At 48.0% G+C, this 17,689-nt stretch overlaps 1 protein-coding gene across 9 annotated transcripts in view; it reads left to right on the forward strand.

The window, feature by feature from the left end:
- CSGALNACT1 (chondroitin sulfate N-acetylgalactosaminyltransferase 1) overlaps positions 1–5,836 on the forward strand; it is a 322,625-nt gene extending 316,789 nt beyond the window's left edge. For all 9 annotated transcript variants that reach the window (XM_073798689.1, XM_033848803.2, XM_073798688.1 and 6 more), the window contains 2 exons: positions 1,577–1,658; positions 4,200–5,836. In XM_073798689.1, the coding sequence (XP_073654790.1) occupies positions 1,577–1,658; positions 4,200–4,489 (372 nt within the window). In that variant the 3' untranslated portion in view covers positions 4,490–5,836. The remainder of the gene's footprint in view (positions 1–1,576; positions 1,659–4,199) is intronic.
- The last annotated feature ends 11,853 nt before the right edge of the window (positions 5,837–17,689 follow it).

Genomic DNA, 17,689 nt, shown 5'->3' on the forward strand with positions numbered 1-17,689 from the left:
CTCTGAGGCATGTGAGATCTTCCCGGACCAGGGCTCGAACCTGTGTCCCCTGCATTGGCCAGGCAGACTCTTTAACCGCTGCGCCACCAGGGGAGCCCTCTTTGACTGCATTTTTACCCAGGCCATGTCTGTGTCCCGGCCACCAGAAAGGACAGTGAGCCATTAGCTGTGGCAGAGACAGTGTACCTGCCATGACTGGGATGGAACAGAAACCATTTTTTAAAAATGACTCAGTGGAAAATTTTCCTGACTTTCCTGCCCTGTGAAATCTTTCCAGTTGATACTAATGACCCTTGTGGCTGGGGAGCTACCGTACAGCAGGCCTTTGTTCTGGAGTCGAGGGGGAGAGACAGGCCTCTTCCGGCCCTTCTTCTCCTTGGTCTTGATTTGTGCCAACCATAGTGTAAGTGACATCCACGTGTAGGTTGTAGTGAAATAAGACGGTTTCATAGGTTGCAGAGTACAGGAAATGTTAAGTCCATCGCCGCTTCTGCAGGCCATTTGTCAAGTGTAGTTTAGCCTGTGGTACAGGTGGAGTGAGCCCTCGGGAAGGTGGAGGGCAGCGAGGGGGTGAGTATTTGGGTGTCAGGCTGGGAGAGTCCTTGGGGCGACTTGGCTGAATCTCCTCATTAAAGGAACAGAAACAGAGGGACTGAGGGGCCTGCCTGAGGCAGACATGCCGGCCAGAGGTCTCGCCCGGGCGGGATGAGCTCTCTCCAGTTAGCGGGCAACAGGCAGCGCGGGGGCCCTGCTGCGGGACCTCCTTTCCTCCTAACACCTATGCGAGCGACCAGGACAAATCTGGAAAAACAGACATTAGGGTCGCAAACCCACTCCCAGGATTAGTGCAGCCAAAACTACGTAAACGACAAAAACCATTTTAAAATTAGTCTTGCTGCTCCAGCAAATACGTTAGAAACGTACTTGCGGAGTGAGACACGGGGCAGGGCCAGGCCCGGCTTTTCATAGCCGGTCCCTGCCTGGAGGCCCCGCACGTGCGTGGGGAGCAATTGATGTTAAAACGGACCGCGGATGAATGGACAGAGCGTGTCCTCAGGACCTGGCCTCTCGGTGCCCTTGCCCAGGGCCAGCAGCGCAGCCTCGGGTTTTCTTTTCAGTCCCTGAGGGAGTCCAGTTCGTGCCCCGGGCCAGGGCGCCTGAATTCTAGGTGGTTCTCTCTCCTTCTCTCAGCTTCCTGAGCCCTTTGCTGGCCGCCCACCTGGCCTGTGGGCCCCAGGCCTCCTTCTCGCCCGTGCAGGTGTCAGGACAGATGTGTAGGTGGCTTTTCCATGGCGCTGCCCCAAACTGGCTCCCCACCCCGGACCCCATTGCACTGTGAGAGTGTGTGTGTGTGTGTGTGTGTGTGTGTGTTCAAGCCTCTGCCCTGGAAACATTCCGGCCACAGGTGCCCAAAATCACAGAGCCCCTTGGGGACGGGTAGCTTGCTGTGTCCTGACTGTTGTCCACGTCCCCAACCAGGGGGTGGCTGTGTGTCAGCGACGCGCCCCCCATGTGTGACACCCCCATCCATGTTCACTCTGTCCTCCTCCCTCAAGTGATGGTGCCCTCCCTGCAGGTCATAAAGAAGGAAACTGGGTTCTGGAGAGACTTCGGGTTCGGGATGACGTGCCAGTACCGGTCCGACTTCATCAACATAGGTGAGCCCAGGGCCCTGGTCCCTAAGGAGGACGCTCTCCGGCCACGGATGTGGGTGCTGGGCTGAGGGCGCTCGGGCAGTGGGGACCCTGTCTTCTCCTTCAGCATCTCTCAGAGTCCCTGGGGGAGGACAGAAATGAGGGCAAAGTCAGGCTGTTGCATAAAGGTGGCTTCGAAGCAAGTTGTCCAGGGCCTCCCTCCAGCCGGGCCGGATTCCTGTGTCCTCCGCACAGAACGTCCTCCACGGAGAGGGGATCCACCAGAAAGAAGGGCACCATGGAGGACTGGGGAAAATCACACAGCAGGAGGATTCCGGTTTCTCTCTGCTGAACCTGTGAAAATTCCAGATGTCACTTCAAGTCCGGAGTGCGCAGTCACTGTCAACAGGCACGCAGGCACACGTACATGTACACAGATGCATGGACGTGTGCACATGCACACACATGTACATGCACAAGTGCACTCAAACACACACACACACACACACACACACACACGGCTCCCAGAACACAGAGAGGAAAGGCCTTCTGGTTGCAGATGAGGGACCGAGCCTCTCAGAGGCAGATGGACCTCACAGACATCGGGGGGCATAGTCAGGCTCAGCACCAAGGGTCTCCTGTCCCCGGGAAATAGCACACCCCCCCCCATGGCAGCACCTACTCAGGTGCCTCTGGAGGGAATAGATCTGTGGATTGTACATGACCGGGGATGAGTGAACAGGCCCAAGCCATGACCTTGGGCCCAGAGGCTCGGGTGGACCCTGAGCGGGGTGGAGCTAGAGGCCCGCCCTCACGTGGAGACTCCCACCCCTGCGTCCCCCTGGGGCCCCTCAGCCCCCTGTCTTGCTCTCTCCTGGCCCCGTCCCCTCCTGCCCAAGGCTTAGGGCTTCTCTCTGTAAGGTCAGTGAGTCGGTCTGAGGAGGCCAGTTTCTTTTGCTCAGAAGTGCGGTGGACATCAGGGACTACAGGACCCTCGAAGAGACCACCAAGATAGAAAGATTAAAAAACCCAAACGTCTTGAAGTCAAGTCCTGTTAGAAGCAGCAGGACGTGGGGGACATGGGTCTCTGAGTGGTGGGTTTGCTCAGGTTCCCAGCAGCTCACCACAGGTGCTCCTTGATTTCTTTAAGAAGTCGTTCTAAATGATTATGTGCAAATCTAATTTCCAAAAGTGACGTATTTTTAAAATGTTCTGAAGGAAATTTCCATTTTGAGAAACTCTTGTTTCCTCACTCTGTGTACAAGCAAAGGTGATTTTGAGATGATGTACGTTTATCAGTTTTGGAGTTATAACACACTGGATTTTCCTAACGATAGAGCATAGCTGTCACTGACAACCATGGGGGTGGCAGGCGGGAAGGGGGCTCGTGCTCAGAGCCTCTGGGTCCCATCTGGACCCCCCTCGCTCTTTGCCATCCTGTGCATATTTGCAGGTGTCTCACTTGTACGCCTTCTATTTAATAAGTAGTAATGATACCGGTGATGAGAAATCCATCACAGCCAACCAAGCACTGCCCCTTACCCTACTGCCTCATCTGGTTATGGCACCTGCTGCATTTCAGGGTAAAGAAACTAAACTTAAGAGAGGGAAAGTGGCCGCCGGTATGATAACCAAGGCTCGAATTCAGGCCGTGACTCAGGATCTTCCTGTCCCACGTCCGGGGGCCACACGGCACCCGTGTTCACCGCCAGGGGTGCAGGCTGGCTTCCCCACTTCCCCCTCCAGTGGAGGTCTGCATCGGAGCCTGGAGACTGCAGGGAATCAGGGGCTGCGCGACAAAGACACTGAGTCACTTCTCCACAAAAGGTCCAAGAAATCTCCTCAGTGAGAAAGGAGCGGTGACGACAGCAAGGCCAGTGCTTCTTGGTTCTGTCTGGGACGCCGTGGCTTGAAGTGAAGAGAAGATGTGAGGCCATCTCAGTTTTCAAAGGTGACCCTTCCTCACTGTGTGAAGGAGTCACTAGAACGTGAAACGAGATTCTGTGAGTCAAACTTCAGAACTGTGAGGCCAGTCCCTTTAAAATGACTCCTTTCACCAGCCTGTGGAGGACACACAGCTTCGGGGACCCCCTTTAGTCGATAGGAGGAACAGTGCTTTAGTGGGCTGTGAATTCTTCACACCGCAGGGCCCTGGTCTGCAGGAAGAGGCCACGTTCAAAGAATCCCACGAGGTTTTGTTCAGAGGTTTTGGTTGGGAGGTTGGGACGCTGGGACGCTGGGACGCTGCGGCAGCCCTTGGTCTAAGGCTGGGGTATCGCTGACCCCAGAGCTGTTATAATTGCGGCCCGCCACGCTGCTGGGGCCTCCTGGGAGCAGGCGAGGCTGGGATGCTGTGTGCAGTCACGCTGTCTCGGAGCTGGAGCCGCTGCCAGCAAGGCCGTCTGTGTCTGGGGTGTCTGAGCTCTCTGACCCCGGTGGACGCTCGTCACTTGGCGGGGCGGGGAGACCTCCCCGAGATGCTCCTACTCTCCACGCAGCGTCCTGTGCTGACGCGGACCAGGGGGCCCCCCGGCAGCGTGTTCAGCAGTGTGTTCTCTCCCACAGGTGGGTTCGACCTGGACATCAAAGGCTGGGGTGGCGAGGACGTGCACCTTTACCGCAAGTACCTGCACAGCAACCTCATCGTGGTGCGGACGCCCGTGCGGGGCCTCTTCCACCTCTGGCATGAGAAGCGCTGCGTAGACGAGCTGACGCCCGAGCAGTACAAGATGTGCATGCAGTCCAAGGCCATGAACGAGGCGTCCCACGGGCAGCTGGGGATGCTGGTCTTCAGGCACGAGATAGAGGCCCACCTCCGCAAACAGAAACAGGAGACAAGGAGCCAGAAAACATGAGCTCCCAGCGGCCCATGTGGGGAGACGGTTTATTTTTTTTCCTTTTGCAGTTACCAAATGAATGGCTGCAACAAGGAAAAGATTGCCCTGAAGAGCAAGAAAAGAATTTGACTGATGAAAAGAATTTGATGAGTAAAGCAGGCGAGGGGAGAGCCTCCTGTTTCCCTCTGCCTGTTTAGCTTCTGCAACGGGAGCTGAAACCCCTCAACCTGGCTTGCAAAAACAGCCCAAACGCACCCGTCCGGTGTCTGACAAAGGCGGCCTGATCGTGAGATTGTGAGCCCAATGGTGTGTTTACAGCAAAGCAAGAGCTGTTTGTTTTCTATGCTTACTGAAATATTCATGAACAAAGACCAGTTTTGTAAAAAGTTCATTAGAATGGAAGGCCAGCACATCCCTCCCCATCTGAGTGATTATCAGCGGGGCTGTAGTGTCTGGGATGCTGAAATGTCAGGAGGCCGGTGAGGAGAGACCGTGTGAAATTCAAAGATACGCTCATCGTGATCTTTGTGAATATATCAAGCAAAACCAAATGGACTAAAAACGAAAAAGAACCCATAGCTATTATATCATCTCTGCCCAAGATTAACCAAAAATAACCTGCTCATCCATATTTTTGGTTGTAGTTTTAACAATCTGTTAATTTTATTTAAAATACACTTTTTTGGCTTATGAGTTATATTCTGCTTATTTAATTACCAGTTCGCAAGCCTTACTAAGAGAGCATAAGTAGCTACATTTTTACATTTGTTTGAGAAGATACTTTTAGCTGCATTATGAGAACTTTCAGTTCAGAGCATGGGATTGTTACCCACATCCGAGGACTTGGCAGTGCCCTGCGGGCGCTGGACGGCAGACGGTCACCGTGGGGAAGGCGTGGCCTGGGGCTGCTGACCGAACGAGACACAGGGATACTTTATCTGAAGAGTATTTCCGGAGAGGAGCAACTGAACACTGGAGGGAAAGGAAAATGTACTTTTTACCCTAACAGAAAAGGAAACATTCAGACTGGTGATAGAAGTCAGAAAACACATTTTCTCCTCAGGGGAACTGGGGACCACTTTCTTACCTGTTTAAATAAACCAAAGCTGACTGTGTGAACCAAACATTCTCTTTTCCAAGCAGGGTGCTGTTCCTGGCTTCTGGCTTCCACAAGAAGAAACGCAGGAAAATGTCTTTTGTGAAAGGTCGCTCCATCTGCCGGCATCACCAACCCCAGCCAAGGGGCAGTAACTAATTATTTTTTAAATTAAGCTGTTCTACCCAGTCAACCAAGATGCTTCTGAAAATTGCCTTTTATTATAGTTTCCAACTATTTAAAAACAAAATAAACGCAGTTAACATTGAGTGGTTTCTACATTCATGTGAAAATTATTAGCCAGCACCAGATGCATGAGCTAATTATCTCTCTGGGTCCTTGCCTTCTGTTTGCCCGCAGTCAACTCATTGTTTAAAAGCTTCAGGAACATTCAAGCTGTTGGTGTGTTAAACAAAAAAAAAATGCTTTGTATTGATTTGTACTGGTAGTTCATAAAATTTAATTAAAACCCAGGACATGAATGGAAGGTGGCGTTGGACAACTAATAAAATGTGATTTGTGGGTACGATTTCTTGGATTAAGAACACCACATCTTTAGTTTTTGTGTGTAGACCAGGGTTCCCTGGCTGTGGCCCTATAGCGTTTCAGGCTAGATCACTCCCTGCTGGGGGCTGTCCTGTGCCCCCAGCATCCCTGGTCTCTCCCCCCTCGAAGCCAGGAGCACCTCTCACCCAGGGGGACACCTAAACTGGCTCCTGTCACCGCCAGGTGTCCCCTGGGGGGAACTGGTCTAGAGAGAGGAGAGAACTGTAGTGAAGAACCTGGCAGTTAATACAGTCCGCTCGTCTTTTTGATTAGGAAACGTTGAGGAATGGTTTCCAGGAGCCCTTTTGGCTGTACGTGCGTTTCGTACTTCCGGAGCTGGGAGAGGAGGCTCCGGGCACCTGTCTCTCCACTGGGTCCTGGGCTTGGTGGGGCCGACCTTGCCCACTCCTGCTGTCTTCCTCTGGGTTGGGAGGTTGCTGTCCCAGCAAGGCCCACAGCGGGAGCGAATGTCTGATTGTGGAATGAGGTCTCGGGGTTCCGGGATGGGGGCTCCAGGACGCACTGTGGGGGGACCAGCCATTTGTGCGGGTTTAAATTGGATATCATGGGTGCCTGAGGCAGGGGTTAAAAATGGGATTTTTTTTTTTTTCGGTACGCGGGCCTCTCACTGTTGTGGCCTCTCCCGTTGCGGAGCACAGGCTCCGGACGCGCAGGCTCAGCGGCCATGGCTCATGGGCCAAACCGCTCCGCGGCACGTGAGATCTTCCCAGACCGGGGCACGAACCCGTGTCCCCTGCATCGGCAGGCGGACTCTCAACCACTGCGCCACCAGGGAAGCCCTAAAAATGGGATTTTAAAGGATGCTGAGGGTGGCTGAAGAGACAACAGCATAGTGTTAAACTATCCCGCTTTTCAAAGCTTAGGTAGGTAAACGGTTTTATCAAGAGGCAGGAGCCCTCGCAGAGCACGTGCAAGAGGGGTCTGTCTCAGCTTGGTCTGTAACACATACCACAGACAGGGTAGCTTCATCAACCAACGCTGATTTTCCCAGGTTCTGGAGGCTTAAAAGTCCAAGGTCAAAGCACCACAGATCAGGTGTCTGGTGAGGACCCCCTCTTGCTGTTGTCCTCACATGGCTGAGAGCAGACAGAGGGCTAGCTTTCCTTCGTATTCTTAAAAGGACACTAATCCCGCCATGGGGGCTCCACCCTCATGACCTAGTACCTCTCAAAGGCCCCACCTCCAAATACCATCTCATTAGGCTTCAACTTAAGAATCTTATGGGGGCACAAACATTCGTTCCCTAGCAGGGCCTGTCCCGTTCCCTGCCCAAGATACTTATTTATAACAGAAGGGTTGGTGATGCCCCGCTGGAGCATTATAATCAGGGACTTGACATTTAAAATTTAGACAGCAAAGGATGGCAGTGATGAATGACATCTTCTAAAGGAGGAAGGATGCTACCAGGGAAGCACTGAGGCTGGGGCTTGTCTGAGGTCCCTTCCAGCTCTGCATCCTCCACTGTTGTGACTGTATGTAAATCGCCCAGGAACTGGCCCCAGTCACCCCGCTGGAGCAGGGTCCCTAGTAGAACCTGGGGTTCCGTCCAGCAGCCGTGCACCAACCAGCCTTGTGAGAGCCAGTTGCTGGCACTCCCTCCCGCTCCGCACTTGTAACCTAAAGACACGTTGGCAGCTTGCAGTCAGCTCCGGCGGGGCGACAGTCCTCTGCTGGCATCCCCGGGGGCTGCTTTTGTGCAAGTCTCTTATGTAGGATGCATCGTATTTGCAGTTTCAGTTCAGCGTGGGAATTAGTATCAGGGTTTCCCCAGCCACATGCCTGGGTTCACATGCAGTTCTTTCACTTCCAGCCCATATGATCTTAAACTTGACACTCATCTCCACCCGTTTCCTCGTTCAGGTTCATGAATGCAATCACATTTATATCATACGACTGACCATGGAATTAGGACACGTCATGCACGTAGCAGGTATTCACATCCACTTGTTATTATCTGATACCAATTTTGCATTCACGACTGTGTCTGCTGTACTTCCCAGTGCACCCTGCACCTCTTGGGTATAATCAGACAGTGGGTCACACAGTAGAGATCATGAACCCATCATGCGTGCACCACTGTCATTTATTTCTGTCATTCTGAAAACAGTTTCAGTCTATCCGCAGAAGTGTTAGTAGGAGTGTACAATATAATGAACAGCTCCTCCCTTAAATTCTGTGCTCAGGGATTTGGAGTTGGTGACCCCCTAGGCAGTTGAGAGACATTAGAGGTTTTTGAAGTGAAAAGCATAGCCAGGCACCTTATATACAGAACGCCAACCTTCTAAGGCAGCTAATGTCATTACTTCCATTTTCCGGGTGCAGAAAACCAAGGCTCAGAAATGGTCAGGAACTTGCCCAGAGGCCTGGCCAGAAATTGGCATCATGTTCCCTCCCAGGACCAGCTCCAGAGGGCTTGATGGTCTCAGGGCAGGGGCAGGAGCTTTGGCCCGGGTGGAGTCCAGCACCTCTCCTCTTGTGCCTCGGGTTCCCACTGCCCCTCCAGCTCTGGGTCATCACTGGCAGGTTGGAGGCCTCAGAAGCCAGCTCTCCAAGCAGGATCCCAAGGTGTTAGATGTAAAGTCTACCTTGGGTTGGAGGGGAGGGCAGGTGGGAATTCTTGCTTTTTAGAAAGGATCTGACATTGTTTCTGAGGATTGCTGATCAGAGAGAATGCCCTTGGGTGGGCCCTTGGAAGGGTGGGTGTGTTTTACTCCCAACACCCATCAAATAGCTGGCAGCTTTGTGTGGTCCCTATTCTGATGAGCTTTATATCTGAATTCAAAGCTGTTTCTCTTGGCAGGACTCAGGGCTTTGCTGTTGATGCTGCCAAAAACTATGGGGCCTGTGCCAGTTGGTTGGGGGATTTGGGTGGTGTTTTTTTTCAACATAGAGAAAAAATGTTCTCTTCAGTCAGCAGAGGTGCCCTTCAAACATCTCTGCATCACTGATCCTCTGACACACCCTCTGGAGTAGCCAGCCCAGTGCCCCTTGGCTGTGTCTGCCTTGTCCCCTCTTCCAGGGGTGGGGAGACGAAGTGACACTGTGCTGCCTCAGGCTGTCTTGGCCTCCATCATCACACAGAGGTTCAGAGAGGGCCAGGCCACATTCATGGCCTCTGCTCAAGACTCACCTGGTGGCTGGCTGTGCAGATGGCCTGCCTTCCACACATAGGCAGTACCCGAGGTGGCAAGTGGGGACGCTGGGTGAACTGTACTTACTCTTCATCTACTTGAGGGTCAGACATGTTAGCTTGAATCAAGGTGAGTACAGCACCACTGGCAACTCCCTACCTCAGTCATCAATCCCCCAGCTTGTAACCCCACCACCAAAACCACCTCCAACTCCAGTGTTTACAAATCTACAACAATTAACATCACCTCTTTGGCTGGGATGTCAAGCCTCATTTGAAAAGGGTAAGAAAAATAAATGAAAATTAAAGACAGACCCCACAAACATGTCTTGATAAATTTAAGAGGATTGAGATCATATCGAAGATCTTTTCTGGCCATGAAAGTATGAAACCAGAAATTAATTACATGAAGAAAACTGGAAAATCACAAATATGTGGAGATTAAGCAACATACTACTGAATAACCAATGGGCCAAAGGAGAAATTTTAAAAATACCTTGAGACAAAAACGGAGACATAATATACTAAAATCTATGGGATGCAGCAAAGGCAGTTCAAAGAAGGAAGTTCAAAGCGATAAATGCCCACCTCGAGAAACAAGAAAAGCCTCAAATAAAAAACCTAACTTTACACCTCAAGGGACTAGAAAAAGAATGAAGTTTAAGATTAGTAGAAGGAAGGAAATGACAAGGATCAGAAGGGAAACAAATGAAATTGAGACAAAAAAGATAATAGAAAAGATCAATCACATTAAGAGCTGGTTTATGGAAAAGATAAACAAAATAGACCAACCAGTAGCTAGCCTCACCAGGAAAAAGAGAGGACTCAGATAAAATCAGAAACGAAAGAGAAATTACAACTAATACATCAAAAATACAAAGGATCACAAGAGACTACTGTGAACAGTTATGTGCCAACAAACTGTACAACCTAGAAGAAATGGATAAATTCCTAAAACATATAACCTACCAAAACTGATTCATGATGAAACAGAACATTTGAACAGAATGATTAACAAAGAGATTGAATCAGTAATCAAAAACCTCCCAACAAACGAAAGTCCAGGACCAGATGGATTCACTGGTGAATGCTACCAAACATTCAAAGAAGAATGAATACCAATCCTTCTCAAACTCATTCAAAACATAGAAAAGAAGGGAGCTCTTCCAAACACATTTTACAAGGCCAGCATAACCCTGATACCAAAACGGGACAAAGATGTCACAAAAAAAAAAAAAAGAAAGAAAAGAAAATTACAAGCCAATATGCCTGATGAACATAGATGCAAAAATCCTCAACAAAATATTAGTAAATCGAAATCAGCAGTACATTAAAAGGATCATACAACTGTGACCAAATGGAATTTATTCCAGGGACGCAGGGATGGTTCAATACCTTCAAATCATTCAAAGTGATACACCATATTAACAAAATGAAGGATAAAAATCATATAATCATTTCAATAGATGCAGAAAAAACATTTGACAAAATTCAACATCTGTTTATGATTAAAAACTATCAGCAAAGTGGATATAGAGGGAATGTACCTCAACATAATAAAGGCCATATATGACAAGCCCACAGTTAATATCATACTCAATGATGAAAAGCTGAAAGCATTTCCACTAAGATTAGGAAAAGACAAGGATGCCCACTTTTGCCACTTTTATACAACATAGTATTGGAATTCTTAAAGCAGTAAGGCAAGGAAAAGAAACAAAAGGCACCCAAACTGGAAAGGAAGAAGTAAAACTGTCATTATTTTCAGATGACATGGTACTATATATAAACCCTGGATATTCCACCAAAAAAACTGTTAGAGCCAATGAATGAATTTCATAAAGTTGCAGGATACAAAATTAACATAGAGAAATTAGTTGCATTTTATACACTAATAATAAACTATCAGAGAATTTAAGAAAACAATCCCATTTACAATTGCATCTAAAAGAGTAAAACACTTAGAAATAAATTTAACCATGGAGGTGAAACACCTGTATATTGAAAACTATAAGACATTAATGAAAGAAATTGAAGAAGACATAAATAAATGGAAATATATTCTGTGCTCATGGATTGAAGAAGTACTGTTGTTAAAATGTCCATACTACCCAAAGCAATCTACAGATTCAATTCAATCGCCATCAAAATCCCAGTGGTATTTTTCAAAGAAATAGAACAAACAATCCAAACATTTTTATAGACCCATAAAAGACCCCAAATAGCCAAAGCAATCTGGAAAAAGAGGAACAAAGCTGGAGGCATCATGCTCCCTGATTTCAAACTGCATTACAAAGCTAGATTAGTATGGTATCGGCATAAAAACAGAAACTTAGCTCACTGGCACAGAATAGAAAGCCCAGAAATAAACCTATGCATATATGGTCAATTGATTTACAACAACAGAATCATGAATATACAATGGGGAAAGAATAGACTCTAATAAATGAACTTGCGAAAATTGGCCAGCCACGTGCAAAAGAATTAAACTGGATTACTCTCCAGCACTGTACACAAAAATTAACTCAAAATGGATAAAAGACTTGAACTTAAGGCCTGAAACCATAAAACTCCTACAAGAAAACACAGGTTGTAAGCTTCTTGACATTGGTCTTGGCAATGAGTTTTTAATTCTGACAGCAAAAGCAAAAAGGAACAGGTGGGAGTACATCCAACTAAAAAGCTTTTGCACAGCAAAGAAAACCATAAACAAAATGAAAAAGCAACCTACTGAATGGGAGGAAATAATTGCAAGTCATATATATATATATATATATATATATATATATATATATATTTTTTTTTTTTTTTTTTTTTTTTGTGGTACACGGGCCTCTCACTGTCGTGGCCTCTCCCATTGTGAAGCACAGGCTCCGGACCCACAGGCCCAGCGGCCATGGCTCACGGGCCCAGCCGCTCCGCGGCATGTGGGATCTTCCCAGACCGGGGCACGAACCCATGTCCCCTGCATCGGCAGGCGGACTCTCAACCACTGCACCACCAGGGAAGCCCAACAAGTCATATATTCTGATAAGGGGCTAATACCAAAATATGTAAAGAATTCCTACAACTCAATAACAAAAACAAAAAAATCTGATTTTTAAATAGGAGGTAGATCCGAATAGGTATTTTTCCAAAGAAGGTTTACAAATGGCCAACAGGCATATGAAAAAATGCTTAACATCATTAATTATCAGGGAAATGCAAATCAAAGCCACAATGAGACACCACCTGTTAGAATGGCTATTATAAAAAAAGTGTAGAAATAGTAAGTGTTGGCAAGGATGTGGAGAAAAGGGAATTCTTGTGCACTGTTGGTGGGAATGTAAATTGGTGGAAAACAGTACGTATGTTCCTCAAAAAATAAAAAATAGAACTACTACATGATCCAGTAGTTCTACTTCTGGGTATTTATCTGAAGAAAATGAAAACACAAAATTGAAAAGATATATGTACCCACACATTCACCACAGCATTCTTTACAATAGCCAAGATAAGGAAACAACCTAAGTGTCCACTGATGGATAAAGACGATGTGGTAAATATACACAGTGGAACATTATTCAGCCATGAAAAAGAATGAAATTTTGCCATTTGCAACATGAATGGACCTTGAGGGCATTATGCTAAGTGAAATAAGTCAGAGAAAGACAAATACCGTATGATCTCACTTATATATGGAATCTGAAAAAAAGAACCAAACAACAACCCAAGCTCATAGATATGAAGAAAAGATCGGTGGTTGCATGTGGCAGGGGGTGGAGGGGAGGATAAATGGATGAACTGTTTTAGTTTTTTTGGGGGGGTGGGTATAAAAAAATTAAAAGCAAGCGTTAGAGCCTGCATATGCCTATACTTTACCCCAGTCAGGACAAACAGAATAGATAAAAGAGAAAAAAGCTCACACCCACAGTGTGTGGGCTGCCAGGAATGTAGGGCGTGGCCTGGTTAAGAAGCCTTCTCCAGAGCTCGGCCACACCATCAAGAGCACCTTCCAAAGGTGAGGCGCTCGCTGGGTTGTGGGGTGTTGAGGCCCAGTGCGATGGATGGGTGCCATGTCTGGACTCAGGTGGTGGGAAGACTCATGAAGGAACATCCTTTCAGTGGGAGAAAAGTAAAAGCTGATTTAGACTGACAAGGGTGTTGGGCCTTGCCCCCTCCCTGGCCATCTGGCTTAGCACCAGCACGGCCTGACCTCTTCGCAGGCAAGGCAGAGTTAACTCCCAAGTCAAAAAGAGAGGTCAAAAAGAGAGGCAAATACTTGCGGATTTGTGACCAGGAATGCCAAGGCAGCTGAATCTGTTGTCAATGGCCAGCTTTGGGGTGAAGACTGGTGACTGCTAACTTGGGTGATGTCAAAATCAGACGTTAGAGAATGCCCTTTCCATACCATTTCAAATCCAAACTAAGTGAGCCATTTCTCTGCAAGTCGACTGGCTGATATATTGTGTGATTCATCATTAGGTCCCTTACTCTATAAAAGTTTCCCTTTCCCCCTAAAGTCATCCCAGAAACTCTAGCAAAGGGGCCATTAGGATACACAGCCCATTGGTTATATGAGCTGAGCTGATGAAGGGGGAGATGGATCCTGGGCTCAGGACTCACAGGAATAACTGCTATTTGTGGAGAATTTTGTATGTTCCAGGCACTTTACAAATTTCTTTTCTAAACCTCAGAACCCAAAGGGTGACTTTAGAACTCCTGTTTCAGAGATGAAGCTGAAGCTCATACAGCTTAGCTTTTTTTTTTAAGATTCCACACAGCTGGTTAATGAAGTAGCCAGGATCCAAACCCAAACCTGCTGGACTTTCCCTCTACTGTACCAAGCTACCTCATTACCAAATAATGCATTTTTACCACACAATAAAAAGATCTTTTACGCCTCCTGGTGGCTTTCAGTCTGGGGCAGTAGTAGGACATCTACAGATTCCCTGAACAGGAAGGTAAAGAGGCAGAGCCAGTACTTCTGGAAACAGAATTATTAATGTCCACACTGCAGGCTGTACGGGCAGAATTAACACTGCGGAGAATGTAACCTGTGAGTGGAAAAGAAAGAGTGAGCAGTTCTCCTAAAATACAAGGAAGAGGATGGAGAGAGGAAAATAATAATGAGATTACAACAATGGAAGGCAAAGGAGGGAAATCTAAGTAAGATGTATAGTGATAAATGGAATATTTATGAACGGAATATTTCCTGCCATATCAGTAAACAAAGGATGTCACAGTCACCGATGATTGCAGCCCTGCAACGAGAGCCGGAGGAAACTCAGGGCTGAAAAGAATACCTGCCATCTAGCAGCCAACAGACCGCAGCCACTCCCTGCGGTGAGCCCCAAGGAAACTCAGGAGGTGAAAACGAAGGATACTGGCCCCAGATAGTTCAATGCATGTCAAAGGAATGATTTCAGTGAGCCCAGACTCTTGCATCTTCCCATACATAGAAAAGCGCTAAATTCTTTGAGATATCTGGTTTTCTTTAATTAACAATAATCCTTTGACGTTCCCGACTACCTGCCCTTCGTTGCAAAACTCCTATGTGTCCTGGCTCCCCCCTCGCCTCCTTGGAGCAGTTTCTCAGAGTTATCTGAAAAGCCATGTCCTGGGCTGCAGTCCTTATTTTGCCCCAAATAAAACTTAACTCACAACTCTCACGTTGTGTATTTTTTTAAGTCAAAAATAGTTACTCCGGAGGACGGGAACACATAATTCAAATTGAAGTATTATTTAAAGATATAAATGTAGAAAACTTATGTTCTAAAACAGAAAACTGTGCAATGCAGTCTGGAACATGTTCTTGACAAAATGAAAGCAAAGAGGCCCCATGAAAACACATCCGAGCATCCCCCACAAATCATTTCTGTGTCTTCTCTGTGCACCAAATGCAGGAGTCCCAGGGTATATATATGTGAGATATGTGAAGACATAACCAATGTTTGGATGCGTGTGCGTGAAGAAAGCCGCCCCTGCAGAGGTGGCAATTGCAAAAACGTAGACCATAATTTTAAAAAATTTATTTATTTATTATTGGCTGCGCTGGTCTAGTTGCGGCGAGCGGGGGCTACTCTTCATTGCTGTGCGTGGGCTCCTCATTGCGGTGGCTTCTCTTGTTGTGGAGCACGGGCTCTAGGCGCGCAACCTTCAGTAGTTGTGGCTCGTGGGCTCTAGAGCACAGGCTCACTAGTTGTGGCGCACGGGCTTAGTTGCTCCACTGCATGTGGGATCTTCCCAGACCAGGACTCGAACCTGTGTCCCCTGCACTGGCAGGTGGATTCTTTAACCACTGCGCCACCAGGGAAGTCCTGACCTTAATTTTTTTAACCTAAAAACAGACCTCATGCCACATCAGCCATGACCTTACGCTAAAAGGATGGTCAATTCCAAAGCATTAGCTCAGAGAGGCAATTTCTGGTGCAAATGCCCCTGAGATGTCTCAAGTGATCTGCCTGTGCCCCGGGTTCACTTTTTCTCTGGCTGTTCCTGTGTCTTCCTCTTCTTGGCGTAAGGTTTGAGCCAACTGACACTTCTGCTTGTCACTTAGCCTGCTGGTGATGCCAGAGTACAGAGTGACTCTCTGGTGCACCCTCCTGTGCCTTGATGGGGGTTTGGTGGGAGTGTGAGGTTCTGGCAGTGGGGAGGGGCAGCGGAGGGTCTGGGGCAACTGTAGGAGACCCGCAATCTCCCTGGGGGAGAGAAGAGTCACCACGGTCAGGGAGCGGTATTCAGCACAGTCCCACGGAGGTGGGCAGGTTGCAGCGCCTGGGGCTGGGGAGCATCCCAGACCAGGAAAGCTCGGCAGGCAGGTCTGGGTGCTGGCCTTATCGAGGCCACAGGAGGGCGAGAGCAGGCCAGAGGCTGGACGTCCTCTCCTTCAGCCTTAACCAGGCTCAGACCCTGGGACACTGAGTCTAATTGCAGAGCTGGGATGAGAATTCAGGCCTCCCCAACCCCATTTAGTGGTAAACAGTTTCTAAGTTATGTAAACCACTCTCCCTCGGAATATCAAGTGCTACTCTTGGCCATCTTATCAGCAAACACTGGACAGTTTCTTCCTCTGAATATCAATAGCCAACAAGGTAAAAGTGTAGAGAACTCAAGTCTGCCCCTCCTGGTAATATTAGGTTAATTCAGTCTGGTCACCTGTTTTCTAAGTCTTCCTCCGATAGGGTGTCACTCTGTAGTTACATCCGGATAGGACTGTACTTATTTCCTCCAAAATAACTGTAGGCAGAGGGTGATGCTAGAATCTTATATGTCTTCATAATTACTAGTGGCTATAGGGTATTTTTCTATTTATTCCAGAACCTTAAGATTTCAGAGATGGATGAAAATAATAATTACCTGGTTATCCCACCTTGTTTTGCTAGAAGTGAAAAACTGAAGTTCAGAGAGGTAGATGGACCTGTCCAAGGTCACACAGCTAATGGTGGGAAGAGATGGGAACGCAAGTTTTTCTTTTCTTTTTAAAATTTTTATTTATTTTTGGCTGTGTTGGGTCTTTATTGCTGCACGTGGGCTTTCTCTAGTCGCGTGAGCAGGGGCTACTCTTCGTTGTGGTGTGCAGGCTTCTCATTGCGGTGGCTTCTCTTGTTGCGGAGCATGGGCTCTAGGCCCACGGACTTCAGTAGTTGTGGCCTGTGGGCTCAGTAGTTGTGGCGCACAGGCTTAATTGCTCCACGGCATGTGGGATCTTCCCGGACCAGGGCTCGAACCCGTGTCCCCTGCATTGGCAGGCAGATTCTTAGCCACCACGCCACCAGGGAAGCCCGGTAACAGAAGTTTCTGACTTCCAGCCCTGTGTATGTCTGCAATTTTATAATGTCATGACTGCCGGACTACTGTTAGAAATGAAAGCTAAGAGACAGGTTCTCTTAGACAACTGACCATTGTCTCTCAGACAACAGAAACCACACGGAACATTTCAAGAAACACCTAACAATGATCAGTTTAAAAACTTTCTCATTAAAGCACACATACACCCATGCACACTCACTCATATACGTGTACCCCACCCTCTTCTCTGGCTACATTTTACACTGTCCAGGTGTGTCTTGCACAGCCAACAACTTCACGAACAGACTGCTACAACCCTATGCGTCCTTTAAATGAATGCCACCACAGGAGCCAAGCCTGGAGTACCAGCAAACCCCATCCTCCCGCGTGATCCTGGTGGCCGCCCAGAGGCCGTCGCCCTGCTGGGCTGGCCCGGGAGCTCCTGCATGAGATGCCTGCCTGCCTGCCTGACTGAGCAAATCTGCGTCGAGAGCCGAAGAGGCAGGGGGAGTTATCTCCCGCCTTCCCTTCCTCAGGAGGCTGGCGGGCTGTACGGCAACCAAAGGTTCACAATGCACATCAGGGTCTGCAATTACATAAACATCTATATTAGTTTCCTAGGGCTGCCTTAACAAATTACCATAAACTCGGTGGC

The sequence above is a fragment of the Tursiops truncatus genome, chromosome 21 (assembly GCF_011762595.2).
Source record: "Tursiops truncatus isolate mTurTru1 chromosome 21, mTurTru1.mat.Y, whole genome shotgun sequence".
Lineage (NCBI taxonomy): Eukaryota > Metazoa > Chordata > Mammalia > Artiodactyla > Delphinidae > Tursiops > Tursiops truncatus.